The following is an 18,119-nucleotide window of genomic DNA, read 5'->3' as shown; positions in this document are numbered from 1 at the left end:
CAGCTTTCACTCAGTTGACTTTCTCCTTAGGGGTTTCTTTAGCTATGGGCAGCACCATTCTGGGATCTACATCACTTCCTTTATACAGTCTGATTAAAAATGCTTCCAGGACCAATCTTGACAGAATTCACTAAGAGCATAACCAGCCAGACCCAGGGCCACCTCCTCATCCCTGCTGAGCCTGATGGGGCGGTGCTATCAGCACACTTGCTGGGAATAGGCCACCAGGTCTTTCTAGAAGGTCAAGGCCTTTGTCAGAAAGATCAGTCTTCCCAAAGGTCATTCTCTCTAGGTAGCTGCCCATTCAAAAGATGGATGAAGTGGGCTTAGACAAGAGGCACTCTTCACAAGTAGTCGAATTTATCTTTTGTCCTGGCTTCCGACCTGAGAGAGGGAGAGAAAAGCAAACTCACCTTTCCGGCTGCATTTGGATGCGCGTCCCGTTCCAGTAGCACCTCCGCCACCCGAGCCTTCCCATACTTGGCCGCCACATGGAGAGGGGTAAATCCTTTCTGAGGAGAAACACAGGCTGTCAGAACCATGGGGAGCCACAGCTGCCCTCCCTGGGGCAAGGGGCAAGGGCCCAAGGCAAAGGAGGCGTCCCACCTTAACAGGCAGGGGGACGCCAGTCAAATACAGGGCACAGCATGTCCGATCCCCCCCGGACGCCAAGACCTCGGCAGTCAGCAGGCTTCCTCCAACACCCGCCACCCACGCCTCTCCTGGTGAGCATAAAACCACCCTTTGTTGTGACTGGACCGCTAGCTCATTGAGGGCAGGGTTGGGTCTTACTCCTTCTTGTATCCCAGAACTTGTCCAATTTGCCTAGAGCAGGTGCTAAGCAAATAGCGATTTTAAAATACATGGATGAAGGCTCGGTGGATGAATGAGAAACTATAGTCCACCCCCTTGCTGGGGCAGAATGATGACCTATCAGGCTCACAGACGGTGGCTAGTCCTGTGGGTGCTGGCCCTGGCACAGAGGAGCAGGTGGCAGTGGCCCTCCTGTGCCCCAGGCCCGGCAGTGACAGCCTGTGCTAGTCACCTAGAGAACAGGAAGAGAAAGGCTGTACCTTGGTCATGCAAGCCTGGGAGGCTTCCTTTTCCAGAAGGGCCAGGACCGTTTCCACGTGGCCCTCTCGGGCTGCAATGTGCAGGGGGGTGTGCCCGGCTGTAGTGGCCAGGTTGGGGTTGGCATTGTTTTCTAGCAGGAGCTTCACCATGTTTGTGTGGCCAATGCGAGCTGCACAGTGAAGTGGGGTCTGGTCATCCTGGAACCCGAAGTGAAAAAAAAAAGAACAGAACAATACTAAGGCTACTTAATCCAAAGCTTCATTTTGCAAAGGAGGAAGATGATGCTCAGAGAGGTTAGTGACTTTCTCAAGGTCATACAGCTGGTAAGGTGAAGAGATGGAATTCAAATCACATCTCTGAGTTACAGAAGCCAATGTGCTGTCTCTCACAACTCCTCAAGTTAGTCATTTCTACTTAGTTGCCCAAAGGCTCAGCCTTCTCATCTGTGACATGGAAGTGATAATATTAAACCCCTAGGACTATGGTTAGGATCAAGCAGATAGTATATATAGGATGTTTCACACAGTATTTGGGATGTGATAGGACTCAGTGAGTTGTAGTGCCGACAGCTGTTTCCCGAGTCAGTCCTTAGTGGGCGCTTGTCTTTCTCTTAGACACTGCCTTGGGGTCATTAGAGTCTAAACTGCTGAAGCGGAATGGGGACCTTTCGCCCATCCCACCCCTTCCTGTTTATGCCTGATGCTGAAAGGGTCTAGTGGGTGAGGTCTCTGTGTTATTGGGCCCAGCTGGGGGCCTCCCTCATGTGGTCCCAACAGAAATCAGAGTCCTGACTCTAACGGAGCCTTTGTCCCCTGCAGGCTAGGAGAGCCTGCTCTTGGCCAAAGCCGTTCAACTTGCAAACTTGGCAGCCTTTCTTATCCTCCATGCACCCAATACTCGAAAATGCTTCTTACAAGCAGGAAGCATCCATGTTTAGATTAAGTCATTCCTGACTGATTTTGACTGGCAATCCTTTCTTTAAAAAGCTGCTTCTCTTCTTATCCTACGACTCTAACCACTATGAAACCCTTCCAGGCCAATGAACGCTGCAGGCCAGCCATGCTCCCTGGGCTTTCATCATCCTAAAGAAACACAGTTCTGATGCAAAATTGTCTCTGGTCTTGTCAGAACCCCTGCAAAGCAGAGTCTGAGTGTTTAGTGCAACGGCCACGGGAATCTTTGTGCCACCGGCACTACAGCCAGGCCTCTAATTAGGATGGATTCCTCCTCATTGAGCTCGAATTGCTTGCATCCCAGGATTCTTCCCGCCTCCGGAACGCACCTTGGCCTTGGCATTGACTTTGGCTTTGTTCTGGAGCAAGTATTTGGCAACCTCTGTGTGCCCTGCCCTGGCTGCCATGTGTAGCGGGGTCTCCACTTTCTGCAAAATAACAAAATTATAGATGTGTTAATACATGCTGGGTTTCCAAAAGGACACACGCAGAGCTCGAGAGGGTGAGCTGGAGAAGCTTGGCTCGTTTTCGTCCAAGAGGTGGAGCTGCCCCAGCAGGCAGCTCCTTCAGCCGTTAGCCTGCTGATGCCGGGCGGGGGTGTGGGGGTGTGTGTGTGTGTGTGTTTGTGTTTGTGTGTGTGTGTGTGTGTGTGTGTGTGTCCTCAGTATACTTACAAGTAAATCCCAGAGCTCATGAATGTTTAAAAATGCAAATGTGTTCCTAGATAACACTTACAGAAGTTCCCAGATTATTGTTCAAAATATGCTCCCCCACTCCGAGACTTACAGATGTGTGACGAGTTTAACTGGAAAAGCATCAGTATATACGGATGTTCTCCCCAAGTCTGAAGCCTCTGCTCTTCTGAGAACTGTACTTCTATCCCCCGGGAGATCTAAGGATCACTGGCTAAAGCTCCCCTCTGAGCTCCTGGTGCCGAGAAAGAGCCCTTGCTCTCCCCGTGGGCTTACCACGTTGGAGACATTGGGCGACGCCCCGCGCTGCAGGAGGTTCTTCACGATGGGCAGGTGCCCCATGAAGGAGGCCACGTGGAGAGGCGTCAGGCCAGACTGGAACAGACAAGACAGGAATGAGAAGAGAGGAGGCTTTCCTGCCCCTCCAGAGAAGACACCACCCGGGTGTTAAGGCTTGTTGCCTCTCGCTGCTCTGGAATGGTTTTCCAAGGAAAGGGAGTTCAATGAGATGGATTCATTTCCAGGAAAACAACTAGAGGGAAAAAAGTCACTCCAGGATGATCCTGCCCACTGTTACAGCTCAAAAAATTGCAGCTGGTCTTAGAAAGCGCCCTGAGACTTGATACATGTGCCCTTGTCTTAGTCACCCCTGGTTTTTTCCTTGGAGCAGTCTAGGCTTGTATGTACACACACCCCTGTAGCCACACGTAGCTACAAAGAACAACTCCCCAGGAGGCTCCCAGAGGAAGGCTGGGGATTGGGGGCGGGGGGGAGGATATGACAGGACACCACCCGTTCATCTGCAGAGCCTCTCCTACCTCGGTGACGGCGTCAATGGAGGCTCCTGTCTTCAGCAGCAGCTCCATGACACGGACGTGGTTCTTCTTGCAGGCGATGTGTAGGGGGGTGAAGCCATTCTGCGGCCCCACACAAAGAGAGACAGACACACAGGCGCTTGCTTACACGTGAGCCCGAGGAGCACCCAGGCTGCCTTGCTGATTAAAAGGCAGCCGCGGCCCCAGCTCGCCAGCGACCTCCCACAGACCAGAGAGTCAATTACTGCACATCACTGAAGAGGCAGGTGGCTCTCATTTTATCTACCAGGCACGTTCCCGAGCATGTTGTCTATAACCCTTTTTTAAAAATTTAATCATATTTTTGGATGCACTAAAAGAGCATGCTGTTTAAAATTTCCTCAAGGGGAAATTTACAATAAAGAGTACTTTTGTCAAGCAAATCAGGCTCCCTCTTCCCAGAAACTGACGATCACTTTTAGTGAATGGATTTCTGTGCATCAGCTCTGCTCTAAAGAGATGTGCTAAAATGTAAACCCTACAAGGGCAGGGATATTTATTTGCTTGCTTTGGTCTGTTTGCTTGTTTTTTTTCCAGAGCTTTCTCCCTCTAAAGCAGTGGCTCTCCAAGTGTGGGGGAGACTTTGTCCCCCAACCCCACCTTGGGGGCCTCTGGCAATGTCTGGAGATATTTTTGATTGTCACAACCCGGGGAGGCTTGCCATTAGCACCTGGCAGGTAGAGGCCAGCGATGCTGCTAAGCATTCCGCAGGGCTCAGACCAGCCCCCAGAACAAAATAACATCAGGCTCAACATGTCAACAGTGTGGAGGCTGAGGGCCTCTGCCTCCCCTAGAACAGCGCCTGGCACGTGGCAAGAGCTCGACAGCAGCTTTCTGAATGAGCGAATGTGCCATCCTTGCAGGCCCTGGAGACTATTCTGCCTGCTAAATTCTCTTCCCTTGGAAAGGGGCAGAGGGGAGAGGCTCTGCGTAGAGCTCCGGCCCCAGCGAGTCCCTGACCCACCCAGGACGGGGCGAGCTTTGGCCTGAACTCACCTCTATGCAAGCAGCATGAATGCCACAAGCCCCTCGGCAGAGGCAGGAGGCTTAGCTCAGGCCATTTCACTCGTCCACAAAGCATATAAAAGAGCCAGGAAGTCTCTAAGAAACCTCTGTGCCTCGGCTCTGGGCCTGGCTCAGATGGAGTGGTACACCCCACCCAGGTGCACACTGTGAGCTCTGCTCCCTGGGCCCACGCCCTCCCCCGACCTCGGCCAGTTGCTGGGGACCACAGTCCTTAGGGGTTCCTGTCCTGCCTGTGTGATGCCACACCCCGTGGGCCTTCGCATGCCCGACACCTCCCAACCTCGGCAATCTCGGGAGTAGAACCAGGTGCCAGCTGGTGCCCCCCAACAAGGCTCCGCCACGTGGCCCTGGTCCCACCCCACCTCGGCCCTTGCCCCTCTGGCATCTTCTCCAATAACCTCCCACTCACCAGCGCTCTGGAGTTTGGTTTGGCCCCTTTATCCAAAAGGACCTTGGCCACTCTGTGATGGCCACAGTGGGCTGCTACGTGGAGTGGGGTCAGGTGATCCAGGGTGATATCATCTATCTCCGCGTTGTATTGCAATAGAAGTCGGACACAGTCAAGGTGGTCTCCCTGAGCCGCCATGTGAATTGGGGACAAGCCGTTCTGGGTGAAGAGGGAAAAAACAAGTAGTCACAAAGGCTCCCGGGGACAGAACACGGCAATTCAGGGCAATGACTCCAACCTCACTCCCTACTTCTTCCCGACACGACACTTTGCGTGGCTCCCGAGTCCGTGCTCACGCGGGGCTCTGCCCACACTCTTCGGTCCGCCCCGCCAAAACCTCCCAGCCAGCCCTAGCCAGGTCCGCCTCTTCCCTGACCGCTCTACAGCTGTGGGCTTCTCTTCTCCGTGCCACTCACTGGGACCTTATTCTTGTACTTGCTGAATTATGTTCATATATAACTTTTCAGGTGTGCGTATCTCCTCTCCTTACTTACTAGCCTCTTAAGATCAGTGACCGTGCCTACTCTCTCTTCTATAAGCCCACAGTGCCCCATACATGCATGTAACCCATGTAGTGTGGTCCTTAATCAATGTGGTTTTGAATGAATGAATGATGATAAAATGGAAGTTGGGTCTAAATCCTTCTGTTCTTTGCTCCAAACAAATACATGTCACTTAAAAATTTGTTAAGGAGCTCTGGCCAGCGTGGCTCAGCTGATTGGAATGTTAACCCAAAAGGCTGTGTGTTTGATTCCCGGTCAGGGCACGTACTTAGGTTGCAGGTTCAGTCCCTGGTTGGGACATGTATGAAAGGCACCTGCTCAATGTTTCTCCCCCTCCCTCCCTTCCCCTCTCTCTAAAATCAATAAGCATGTCTTTCCGTGAGGATAAAATAAATAAATAAATTTTGTTAAGGATTCTGCTTCTTAGATAGCAATTTATTTAAAAAAATTAAAGACTGAGGAGACTCATTCATTCAGACAGTAGTTCAGAAAAGGTTAATTAAATGATTAATGTACAGCAGGTATTGGTAAAGCTCTGGGGAAACAGAAGAGAACAGACACAATCCCTGGCCTAAGGAAGCTGGTAGGTAAAAGACATAGAAAGAGATACATTGTTGCTATTCAGTATGACGACATCAAGGAAAGCATGATCAAAACACAGAGGTACATGGGATGGTGGATTCAGAATGAGGACGGAAACACAGGGAGAGAAGGCTTCCCGGAGGGGGCGATCCTTGAGCGAGGACGGCACCAGGAAGGGAAAGGGGGAAGACTCTCCCAGCAAAGGAACCCGCGTGTGCAGTACCAGGGACAGCCATCCTAGGGGCACCCGGGGGCCTGTATTCAGTTAAACACGCAGGAGAGGCAAGTGTGAGGGGGTGTGGAGCTGCACTATGAAAAGGCTATGAGCTAGGAAACTGGGACTTCTGCTTTTAGAAAGTGATGATTGAAAGGATTTTCAGCAACACAATCAGGCTGCGTGATAGGTGGTATTCGTGTTATGGGTTGAACTGTGATCCCTCAAAATGCACACAGTGAAGTTCTAACCTCCAGGACCTCAAGATGCGACCTTATTTGGGAATAGGGTCGTTGCCGATGTAATTAGTTAAGAGGAGTCATTAGTGTGGGGCCTATTCCAACAGGTCTGCTGTTTTATAAAAGGAAGAAATTTGGACACAGACACACACACACACACACACACACACACCCACACACACACACACAGAGAAAATGCCGTGGGAAGATGAGGAAGACAGCTGGGTGACTGATGCTTTCACAAGCCAGGGAATGCCAACGATTCCAGCAAACCACCAGCAACTGAGGGAGAGGCCAGAGGCTGGTCCTCCCGCCCCGCCCTCAGCGGAACCAAGCCTGCCGGCGCTGATCACACGGCTCCAGCCTCCAGGGCTGTGGGACAATAACCTCCCTTTGCTTAAGCCGCTGGCGTGTGGTGCTTTGTGGCTGCAGCCCTAGCAAACCAACACAGCGCTTTCCATGTACTGCATTTTAAAAAGGTCACACCCTATTTCCCAATTGAAAAGAAGCAAGTTCTCAGTAAAGAATTTTCATAACCATCCTTTTTAGCCCCATTCTAATACTCTGGATAATGTAATATCATTCCTAACTTAGGATACTTACAAGTTTAAATACAGGGCCTCTGTGGAAAAATGTTGTGAATTTCCTGACCTAATAATATAATTGGTAGTAGCAATTATACCTTCATTTATCTGAGGGTTTTTGCTTTTCTTAAAAAGATTATTTATTTATTTTTAGAGAGGAGAAGAGAGGGAGAAAAAGAGGAGGATAAAAACCAATGTGTGGTTGCATTTCCCGTGCCCCTTGCTGGGGACCTGGCCTGCAACCCCAGCATGTGCCCTATACTGGGAACCGAACCAATGACCCTTTGGTTCACAGGCTGGCCCTCAATCCACTGAGCCACTCCAGCCAGGGCAGGGTTTTTTGCTTTTATATGTACTTTCAAAGATGTTATCTCATGTAATCATCCCAGCAGCCCTGAGAGAGAGGAGCAGAACTCTCCAGATAAGGAAACAGAGGCACAGAAAGAGTAAGAGACACGTTCAAAGGCACACAGCAAATCAACCGTGAACGGAGGATTATGTGAGATAGAAACACACACACACCCCTCAGTTGGTGCTGCAAATCCTGCCCCGGTTACAGACAGCTTTGCAGAATACTCACATCAGAATTTGTCAGAGATTAAATCGGCTTTCATGTTTTAACGATGCTACACTTTTATGACCATGAACGGGCCTGGTATCTGCTTTGCTTTTCTAAATCCATGTCCTCTAAGTTCACCCAAAGAATGGGGAAAGGCCTGGAGGAGGGGCAGGCAGCACCGGGGTGCTCTGACCCCTGTAGCTCCAGGAAGGCCTGATTTCAGAGCCGAAGGGAGGGCCTTGGCTCTGGTCCCTCATGGACACCGAAAAGAATTGTTTTGTTTTCTTTTTAACTTCAGTCTGGCCCAAGCTCTGAAGACTTTTCCAAGGGCTTAGCTCCTGTCCTTTCTGGAGCCGGGGTGAAATAGACAAGGGTTGATCTAAAGCTATGGTCAAGGACAGCCCGTGGGTTGAATCTGGCCTGCTGCCTGTGTTTGTAAATAAAGTTTTATTGGAACACCACCACTAGTTTGCATATTATCCACGGTTGCTTTCTTGCTACAATGGCAAAGTTGAATCGTTGAGACAGAGACCATGGCCTGCAAAGCCTAAAAATATTTACTACCTGGCCCTTAGAGAAAATATCGCTGACCCTGATCTAGATAATAATTAGGGCTCCTATGTGACTGGCATTGGGGTAATCACGCACACTGGCTCGGTTAGCAGTGTTAGGATCGCTGTTTCTCAGAAATGGGATCTGCGCCCACGCTGGCCTGACCTGGAGCCCTGTGTAAAAGATGCTGTTCATGGGAAAGACGCACGCACCTTGGTTTTGGCTTGGATGGGTGCGCCGTGGTCCAGCAGGATCTCTGAGATTCGCACGTGCCCATTCCGAGCTGCACAGTGGAGAGGTGTCAATTCATCCTTTAAAAAGCAGAGTCACAAAGAGAAAGCCCCAAAGGCGCCTATCAGAGGTGGTCGGAGAGAAGACTGCGCCCAGCGTCATTACAGCCGCAGAAGCATGATGCTTCCTTAAGGACCAGCTTGACTCCGTCCCTGTCCCGCTACTGTTTCCTGCTGCCCCCGGGCTCCCACTTGGGCTGCTCCGGGGGGCTGCAGGACCCTCGCCAGCTGCCCACAGAGAGCCCAGCACTCCCCCCCGGGCCTTGCCACAGAGCTCACTGGCACCTACCTTGGTCCTTGTTTCTATCTGGGCCCCGCGGTCCAGCAGGAGCCGCACCATGATCACGTTCCCCCGGCGGGAGGCGATGTGCAGCGGCGTGATGCCGTTCTGGAGGGGAGGGACAGGGCCGGTCAGGGCATGGCCTCCTCCTGTGGACAGGGGCGGCTCCATACCCCACTCCCTGCCCCCCACGCTGACCCCCACCCCCACCCCACAACCGCAGGCGGTACTAACAGCCACATTGGGCCTATCATTAGGACATTTTTCGCCCAAAAAAGATTTCAAAGCCTGTAAGGACGATAGCATCATGGTTTAATCACATCAAGCTGGCCAAGCCCAAGTCTCCCTGGGTCAACAGGCTGGCCTAGAAAAAAGCCAGTCTCCGGCCCTCCAGGTGTCCTCCCTCAGCAAGGGGCAAATGGAGACTGAGGGATGTGTGATTGGAAACCCACGAAGAAGGAGCCCTCATAGAGCCCAGGGCTGCCTCCCCCACAGGCCCGTGTGGAGAGCGGGGGATCAGGCTGCCACAGGAGAGGCGGGAGCACCCAGTTTCTGCACATGCCCCCCGCCCCGGGCCTGCCCGGGAGCCTCACCTGTGGCGTGAAGTTGACGCTGGCTCCCCTGTTGAGGAGTAGCTGGGCCACGTTGAGGTTCTCATAGTGAGCTGCGATGTGGAGGGGGGTAAACCCTGTCTGGGGCACGACAGAGGGGGAACAACTTGTCACATGCCATGTACTATCATTTGCATCTCAGAATCAGCCCAGGGATTCTGAAAACGTTGGCAGGTCCAGAGGACCCTATACGTAAAGCAGATTTAGACTGATGAGAACATTTGCGAAAAGTATCAAGAGAGTCTAGGACAAGTTATATTCAAAAGCTAGGTGAAAACATTTGTTTGCAAGGCTATATGCACTCTTATGTTCATTGTGGCATTATTTACAGTGGCCAAGACATGGAAACAACCGAAGTGTCTGACAGACGACTGGATAAAGATGTGGTACATATATATGATGGAATACTACTCGGCCCTGAAAAAAGATTGAAATATTTCCATTTGCAACAACATGGATGGACCCTGAGGGTGCCATGCTAAGCGAAATAAATCAAGTCAGAAAAAAGTTTAGAGCTATGTGATTTCACTCATGTTTGGGGTATAAAACTTAAAGTAACAAATAAACAAACAAAAACTCACAGGCTCAGACAACAGTGTGGTGGTTACCAGAGGGACGGGGGTGGGCAGGTAGTAAAGGAAAAGGGAGTCATATACGTGGTGACCGAAGGTGATTTGACTTTGGGGGGTGGGCACACACTGCAATATCCAGACCATGTATCATAGAAATGGACACTTGAAACCTATATAATCTTATTAACCAATGTCACCGCAATAAATTTTAAAAAATAAGAGAGAGAGAGAGAACGTAGCTCCATACAAAAACCTACAAAAAATACAAATAAAAGCTAGGTGCTGCCTCTGAGTGACCCGTATTCTTCGTTTTGTGGTTCACGTGGACGAAGCATGGACCAGGATTACCTCTAGCTCGGCAGGGCCATTCATCTGAGTGCTCACTTAGAAGAGATTTTAATTACTGTGTGAAAAGTTGTGGGAGGGTCTATGATTTTTTTTTTTTTTAGAGAGAAGGAAAGGGAGGGAGAAAGAGAGGGTGAGAAATATCAATGTGAGAGAGAAACATCAGTTGGCTTTCCCTGGTGCACAACCTGACCACGGACTGAACCCGCAACCCAGGCCTGTTCCCTGGCCGGGAATCAAACTAGCGACCTTTCGCCTTGAGGAATAATGCCCAACCCACTGAGCCAGGCTGGTCAGGGGAAGGGTCTGTGATCTGAATTCAGCCCCTATAAGGGTGTAATGGCTCAACTGTTCGGTCAGAGGCAGATGTCTGGCCTCTCGGTGGGTCCAAAGTCATCTTTCTGTTCCATAAGCTCAGACCATACGTAACACAATCAGCACCTTCCAGACCAAACCCAGTGGCCATGGGGTGGGGGGACTCTGAGAATAACCCAGCGTGAGTCCATTCCCGCTGTAAGACAAGAAATGAGCATGCTCAACTTACCGAGAGTAGGTCAGCAGTGACTCAGAACATTAGACAGCACGTTCAGAGGGCTAGCTATCCAGGCCCCTGGGATGACCCAGCACATCCTCATCTCCATATGCGGGGTCACCTCCCTCCCTCCACCAGGGGGCAGCCAGGAAAGGGGAGGAGGAGAAGTTTCTGGAACACCACCTGCTGGGATTCCCAAGTTTCACTCTGGCCGGAGACCCCTCCTGCCCGCCTGGACACTCTCCTGGAGGGCCTGGAGCGACAAGAACATTCCCTGCCCCACGCCAAGCCGATTTTCCTCGGTGTCCACCAGGGCTTCAAAGTGGGGCTCTTACATGTGCCGGGGGGGGGGACCTGAAATCACTGTGGGGCTGGTGCTCTGTGTGCACGGCTGGCACCATCTCTGGTCTGGGTTGGCTCTTGGGGAATTTGTTGGGAATTGACGGTGCCCTGTAACCCATACGCCTCTATGGCCCAGGCTCTAGAATCCTCCTGGTCCTCCATCGGGCTGCCCTCACCTTGGAAAGCACGTCTGGGTTGGGGTCGTTCTGCAGAAGCACCGCAGCTGTCCGGGTGTCGTCGTTGCGGGCTGCAATGTGCAGGGCAGGGAGGCGCACCTTCCCCTTCGTCCCGTAGTTGATGAGGTGTGCCACCACGTTCTCGTGGCCCTGCTGCAGAGCCACGGCCAGAGGGGTGAAGCCGTCCTGGCCAGAGGGGAGGAGGAAAGATCAAATTGCTCTGACTGTAATGGACCACGGGCTGTCCTCAAGGCGGGACACCGCGTCCACACCTCAGGCTCTCGCTCGAGACGGGCCCTCGGCCTCCAGTTCTCTGCTCTTCAAAGTCTTCTCATTCTTCAAGCTCTGCTTAAACACCCCCTCCTCCCTGCAGCCTCTCCTGGCCCCACTCACCTTCTCTGCCACCTCACGGAACCTACAGTAATTTTTCTTGAGAATTTATTTCATTTTCTTGAGAATTCATTTCATTTTCCTTTAGAACGTGCTCCTCGTCTGACCGCGTGCTAGGAGACGCATTTTACTGCCTTGTTTCTTTTCCCACCCTCCTCTCACCCCAGCCACGGGTGCCAGGAAAGTGCCTTAGACATGGCAAACAAGTATTTATTTATTCGTTTCACGAATGTTATTGAACACCTGCCAAAAGCTAGAAACCATGTCAGGCACTAGAATTTGATTGTGAGCTCCTGCTATTAATTCCCTCAGTTGTATACGGGGACCTCCTGAACTGGCTAAGCAGAACGAAGAACAGGATCACGTAATCACTGTCTTACAATGTTAGAGCTCAAGAGAAGCCTTAGCTTGAAGTTCAACTCTATCACTTCATCAATGACAAAACTTGGGATCAAAGTGGCTTGTCCGAGGTACAGAGTTCATGGCAAGAGCCTTTCTCACTAAGGTCCAAAACAGGCTTGTCAGCCATACAGACCCACACCTCCCTCACCTGTCCAGCTGTCAGTGTTGGTAACAGTGGGGGTGACATGTTAGACTCTGATGTCATTTCTCTGCTATGTGTCTGGGCATTTCTCAAGACCCGTGATTCTGTCCCTTACTCCCTTACAGAGCCGACAGCAGCCAGGGTGAGCGCAGTGACCGGAAGGCCAAGAGTGCTCAATGGCACTTTACACTGATCGTGACACAGGATGTACCTCAAGCCATGGCCCAGGAGCACGTGTCCCCACAACCACATCCTACCCCTAGAGACTTGCACTGGTGAGGCCATTTCCCAAGGTACTTACTTCTGTGGCTACATTCTGATTAGCTCCATTCTCCAGTAAAAACTTAACCACTTCTAAGTGATTCTCTTGTGCTGCCATGTATAGGGGTGTGAAGCCCTTCTGTAAACCAAGAGAAAAAGGCATTGCAATTTACCCACAGGAGTGAAAGATGCTAAAACCAGCGCAAAATCCTCTCAACTCAAGGACAGTGCTCTCCTCATCCTGTCTTCACCTGGCCCACCCATATACCACCAGGTATAAAAACTCATTGCCCTTTGAGACGGCATAGTGGGATTATTACAAAAGGCCACAAGGTGGGGGCAACACTCCACGGAAGCCTGTTTCTGCCCCTCGCCACCATCGATCAGCCTCTCCCACACACTTCCCTTCTGTTTTCGCTCCCCCATGCCCCAGCCCCCACACACAGCTTCCCTCCCCAGCTGAGCCGTAACTACATGTATTATTGCACTGGTTTACTGAACAGGGAAAAGGTCCACATGACTAACCACATCACGCTTAGAATGTGTAGACGTGTGAAAAAATAATAAAGGTGCCTTCTTCATTGCTTGGAGACACATCACTAAAAATTTTAGACTCGGCTACACGGTGTGTGTACGACCCAGTAGCCAAGGTGCCCTCTGCGTGACAGATGCACGGGTGAAGAAGAAAGGCAGAGCCCTCTTGTGCTGGGACCAGAGAGCCATCACCTGCGACTGGGCATTGACGTTGGCGCCATAGTTGACCAGCTCCCGGACGACCTCGTCCTGACCAGCGAGGGCGGCGATATGCAGAGCTGTGTTCCCTTTCTGAAACACACGGGGGAAAAAGGGGAGGAGGTTCACCACCAGGCCTGCGCAGGTGACTGTCAAAGGTACAGGCACAAGGATGCTGTTTGGAGGGTGCGCAGTGGCTTTCTTTACAATCAAAGAGGGTGACAACACACATGACCCACTGTCCATCTTGAGACAGTGCTGAAAGCACAAGAGGAAACTTCTTCCTGTTTTCCGTGAAAAACTAATGTCAATCAAAGACACTAATCTGCTGCCGGCAGGAGCAATATCTTGTCGCCTGCTAACAGGCAGTCGGCATTCCTCAGGACCCACACTAAAGGTTTGCCGGACAAGCCGGCCTTCTTGGGACTTCCCGCATCTCCCAACCTGTAGCTCTGCGGGACAATGCAGAACTCCCATGGGGCCCGGAGCTCTGCGGAGAAGGAGGCCAGACAACCCCATGGGCTCCGCTCCCCGGATGCTGTTAAGGTGACACCCGCTGAGCAAAAGCTGGACCAAAGTGGACAGGGGACTGAGAGACAAAGAGAGTGAGAAAAGTGTCAAACTGAAAAAAGAGTAGAAATATGTCAAGGAGTTCAGGATAATAAAAGGAACTATATAATGTATGCAAGGAAAAGAAGAAAAATATGAAAGTAAATGGGTGAAAAATAAATAGAATAAAATCTGGCAAAAGAAAATACAAAGAAAAGATATTTGAAATACTAATAAGTAAATGTTATGAGCAAGGTTCACTAAATAAGAGAAAAAAGTCAGAAAGAATAAACAGTAGAAGAAAATGAGAGACACAATTGTTTTAAAGTAAACTTTTTAAAAACTCAGAGCTGACAACAGAGACTAAGAAACCAGTCAGATTCTGAGAAGGTAAATGGGACATTCAGGCTTTCTTGTCTGGCTTCGTTCAGGAATTGAACAGTAATTCCTAGGCAGGGTTTGGGTCTAAAAGGCCTCTTCTGTTCCAGGAGCCTCCTGGCCTGGCTCCTCCCGGCCTCCCGGATGTCCTGGGGCTGAGCCGTCAGCACTTTCTCCAAGGATGACTCACCCACATGACCCCACTGGAACCCACGCTCAGGGGGAGGCAGGCAGGACAGGCCCCGCTTGACAACTTCTGTCAAATAGGCCGGGAGGGAGAAAATGGGACCACAGCTGGACCCATCTGTCCCTCTCCTACTTGAGTAGCAGAGATCTCAAACGACCTCATTTTTTTCTAGTTCAGGTGCTATATCGTTTTTAACACGGACTTCCAATGCACTACATGTGCTTTGGCCGCCTGACTACTGGGAGAGAAGGTCCTGGTCCAGGCAGAGCCGAGCAGCACGGGGTGGGGTGGGGGGCAAGCTCTGTGGCCACCCAGTCACCACTGCCCCAAGTGCTCACAGGCGAGTGAGGCGGCCCCACCGAAGGTGCCCTGGGGGCTGGAAGGGGCTCAGGTCTTTGAAACATGGCCTGCGGCCTCCCAAACCTGTCTTTTTGGTATCTCCTTAGGCCTCATCTGATAAACAAAGGGTTCTTCCTCAAATCTCCATCAGAGAATAAGTGCCAGAAATAAATGTCCAGACGCTAATTAATCATTTTTCATAGAAGTCCAAAGAGCCTACATTGAGAGGCCTTGGCACTTGGGTCCGACTCGCTCGCTGTACAAAGTGGAACAGGGCCGTTGGCACCAGAACCTTGCCTAGTAATCAGGACTCAGCACTCCAAGGCTCTCTACTGGAAGGAGGAGCACCGTGTCCATTCATTGTTCGTCACACGCTGAGCGTGTGCATGTGTCAGGCACTAGGTGAGGCCTGGAGGCGCACAGAAAGACAACGGAGATCCAGCCTCCTCGTCCTCAAGAAGCTGTGTTGATGTTTCTTTCATGTGCTCCTTCCTGCCTAAAATCACTCTACGTCAGGGCTCTCCCGTCTAAACCTTGTGAAGGGAAGCTGGTCAGGCGTGGAGCCCTGCCTGTGGGTCTTGGCCACGGCCATGTTCCAGAGGCAGCCTGAGGGCAGCACTGGTCATGAATAAAAACCAAGGGAAGACCATGGGCAGTGTGGGAAGCAGACTCCCCCCATCTCTACACACATGGTAAGTCTCAAGAAGGCCCCCTGGCCCTGGGTCAGGAGTCACCGGAGTAACATGTGCCTGTTTTCTCTGCCAAAGGAACACATCCTTAAAGAAGCAGGAAAAATTTCTTAGCTCTATTTGATCCACCCAGACCCAATGTCTCCGTTTCCAGGGAGTCCTAGAGCTCATAGAGGGAGGGTGGCTGTAGTAGGTGCCGTGTGAACGTGGGTGGAGGGGTTCAAGCTTATTTTCACCTCCTACGTTGGATACTGAGCTCTGGCCTCTAAGTGGTGGAGATGGTCGTGTGGGGAGAGAATGCATCTGTTTTGTGCTTTTCAAATTTCTAAGCACAGTTGAGAAAACTACATCAGTTTGGGCTTTTTAGTCTTTTTTTTTTTAATCTTTCTCAGGCTTGCTACAATTCCCCAATCTGTGAGGACTCTTCCTTAGCCCACGGTTTCAGTTTCACCTTTTTCCCCCCTCCCCCGTGTGGCATTCATACACCACGCTGGCTTATAAAATTTCTATAAATAACAAAGACGCACCAAGTGTTCGCTTGCAAAATAACAATCGCAGGGGAAAATTCGGAAGGCGTGAACGTGCTGCAGCATAATGTTTGTGCAGCCCTTGGGGGAATGCCAGGGGAAGGAAGGCGGCCTGGCCCCCGCGGAGCCCGTCAGATGGCACGCGGCTTGCAGCCAGGTCGGGGAGAGAGTCAGGAGGAAGCACCGCTGCACCCCTTCCCGGCGGAAGGGGCAGGGTAGGAACAGCAGGTATTTGTCGCGGTGTTAGGGGAAAATGCCCACAGACATTCAGAAAGAGCAGCTCCGTCTGTTTTACCTGTGAGATCTTTTCACCTTCGGGAAATGACATGAAAATTACAGAATTTTACCTCAAGAGATGATTCTACGTTCATAATATTTTGGGAGTTCACTTCATAACCATAAATTATATCTGTTCTCTGCATAGTGTTCTTCCTGGTTCTGGGCTTGAGAGGCGGCACAATGTTTGCTGCCCGGAACTGAAATTGAGGCTGACTGAGGCCAAGTTTAGTAAACAGCAAGTGGAAAATAAGAGGCTGGAGGGACAAGCCCGAGAGGAAAGCCACAGGAAGTGACAGGGGAAGGAAGAGAAGAGGAAACAGGACTCGAGTTAATAAACAGAGGCAATTTTTTTTTTTTTTTGCTTAGTTTTGTGTTTCAGTGACAGCTGCATCCTGCTTCATGAACAAATAAAATGCATGTATGTAAGAAATAACATGGGTTTGCAGCCTGGAGGTGCATGTGTTTCATGACTGTGGTTTCTGGGCTCAGGCCACTGGTGTTTATAATCTGCTGTGATGGGGAGAGACAGACCGCTGGGAGAGGCGTGACTCAGCCTCTGCTGAGCGCCTCCTGGTGAAAGAGAAGGCTGTTCAAGGTAATCAGTCAGCAGAGGAGACAGGCCTGGGGCTGGCCGAGAAAGGCTTGCTGGAGAAGGTTAAGTGAGAGGGATCTGGACTCTTCCACAGCCCTCAGTAACGACAGTCACCGATATTTATTGATTCCTTCCTAGGTGCCAGGCGTTCCATACACTGCACTATCTCATTTCATTTTCATGCCAATCCTGCAACTAAGTATTACAATCTGCATTTTACAGATGAGGAGATGGAGGCTTCTCACTGGCTAGGTTGCTTAAGGTCACAGGGTACGAAGTATCGCAGGATTTGGACCCCAGGCACCTGACTGCGGTGCTCACAGTGCTCTTTGTCCCTGTATTCAAGTCAAGGACCCTGAGGAAGCATGAAGCCACCAGAAAAAAAGGGGTTCATTTTTAGATTTATAGTCTAGTGACAAGGATAAGGCAAAGGCCTACTGAATCTTTGTAGAAACATAGTCCTGTGTTTTCAGGTGACTTCAGGGACTCCCAGAACTAGGAAATGATGGGAAAGAACAAGAGAAATTCAGAAGCATGTAAACATGCACTGACCAAAGGCTGTTTTCTATGCCAGGGTTTGGGACAATATGTGAAGGACCCATACACTTGAATTTTTAATATAAAGCTTCCCCACTCCCTAAGAGACGTACCTTGGTTGTCGTTTCTAGAATGATTTCTTTGTGCAGAAGTTCAACCACCATCTTCACATGGCCCTCCTTAGAGGCCAGGTGCAAGCCGTTCAGCCCATTCTGTAAGGAGCAGAGAGGCAGGAAGGCGTGGTTAGTGGGACTGCGCAGCAGCCAGCGGGAACGGGTCCCTTCCTTGCAAAGGCCGGAGGGGAAGAGCTGAAGGGACCCTGAGTGGTACCGGCACGAGCATAGAGCAGAGCTAGCCCGGCCTCTCCGAGCAGCTCTTCTGTGGGAGCACCAGACAAGAGGAGAGCAGGGAAAGAGGGTGATAACCAGACCATCCCCATCTCCGGATATGAATCGAGTGTGGGAAGGTCTCACGAAGCCAGTGGATGACCTTGAAATTCGGATCCTGCCCAGGCTTTAGGCATCCACTTAACTGAGGCTGCACAGCTTCAACCCCTGGTTCATTTTCACAGTAGCAACCAGAAAAAGTAAAGAGGCAACACCAGTGTATCCTAAACATTGTAGAGCTACATGTATAAGTAGAAGTGTATTAATAAAAAAAATAAATTTTGAAATAAAGTCATATGAA

The 18,119-nt window shown here is 50.8% G+C and overlaps 1 protein-coding gene across 5 annotated transcripts in view; it reads right to left on the bottom strand.

Moving 5' to 3' along the window:
- Positions 1-18,119, bottom strand: part of ANK1 (ankyrin 1) — a 193,438-nt gene that overhangs the window by 53,572 nt on the left and 121,747 nt on the right. For all 5 annotated transcript variants that reach the window (XM_054565964.1, XM_054565965.1, XM_054565968.1 and 2 more), the window contains exons 3-15: positions 17,546-17,644; positions 13,350-13,448; positions 12,664-12,762; positions 11,429-11,614; positions 9,444-9,542; positions 8,860-8,958; positions 8,493-8,591; positions 5,009-5,206; positions 3,538-3,636; positions 2,996-3,094; positions 2,357-2,455; positions 1,074-1,271; positions 414-512 (exon numbers count right to left, since the gene is read on the bottom strand). In XM_054565964.1, coding sequence (XP_054421939.1) covers positions 414-512; positions 1,074-1,271; positions 2,357-2,455; positions 2,996-3,094; positions 3,538-3,636; positions 5,009-5,206; positions 8,493-8,591; positions 8,860-8,958; positions 9,444-9,542; positions 11,429-11,614; positions 12,664-12,762; positions 13,350-13,448; positions 17,546-17,644 — 1,572 coding nt within the window. The remainder of the gene's footprint in view (positions 1-413; positions 513-1,073; positions 1,272-2,356; positions 2,456-2,995; positions 3,095-3,537; positions 3,637-5,008; positions 5,207-8,492; positions 8,592-8,859; positions 8,959-9,443; positions 9,543-11,428; positions 11,615-12,663; positions 12,763-13,349; positions 13,449-17,545; positions 17,645-18,119) is intronic.

This window comes from Pteronotus mesoamericanus, unplaced genomic scaffold, assembly GCF_021234165.1.
Source record: "Pteronotus mesoamericanus isolate MK-2021 breed Mesoamerican mustached bat unplaced genomic scaffold, CSHL_Meso_final contig_169, whole genome shotgun sequence".
NCBI classification, from domain to species: domain Eukaryota; kingdom Metazoa; phylum Chordata; class Mammalia; order Chiroptera; family Mormoopidae; genus Pteronotus; species Pteronotus mesoamericanus.
Note: the sequence above shows the minus strand (reverse complement) of the source record. Positions and strands in the feature narration are given on the sequence as shown.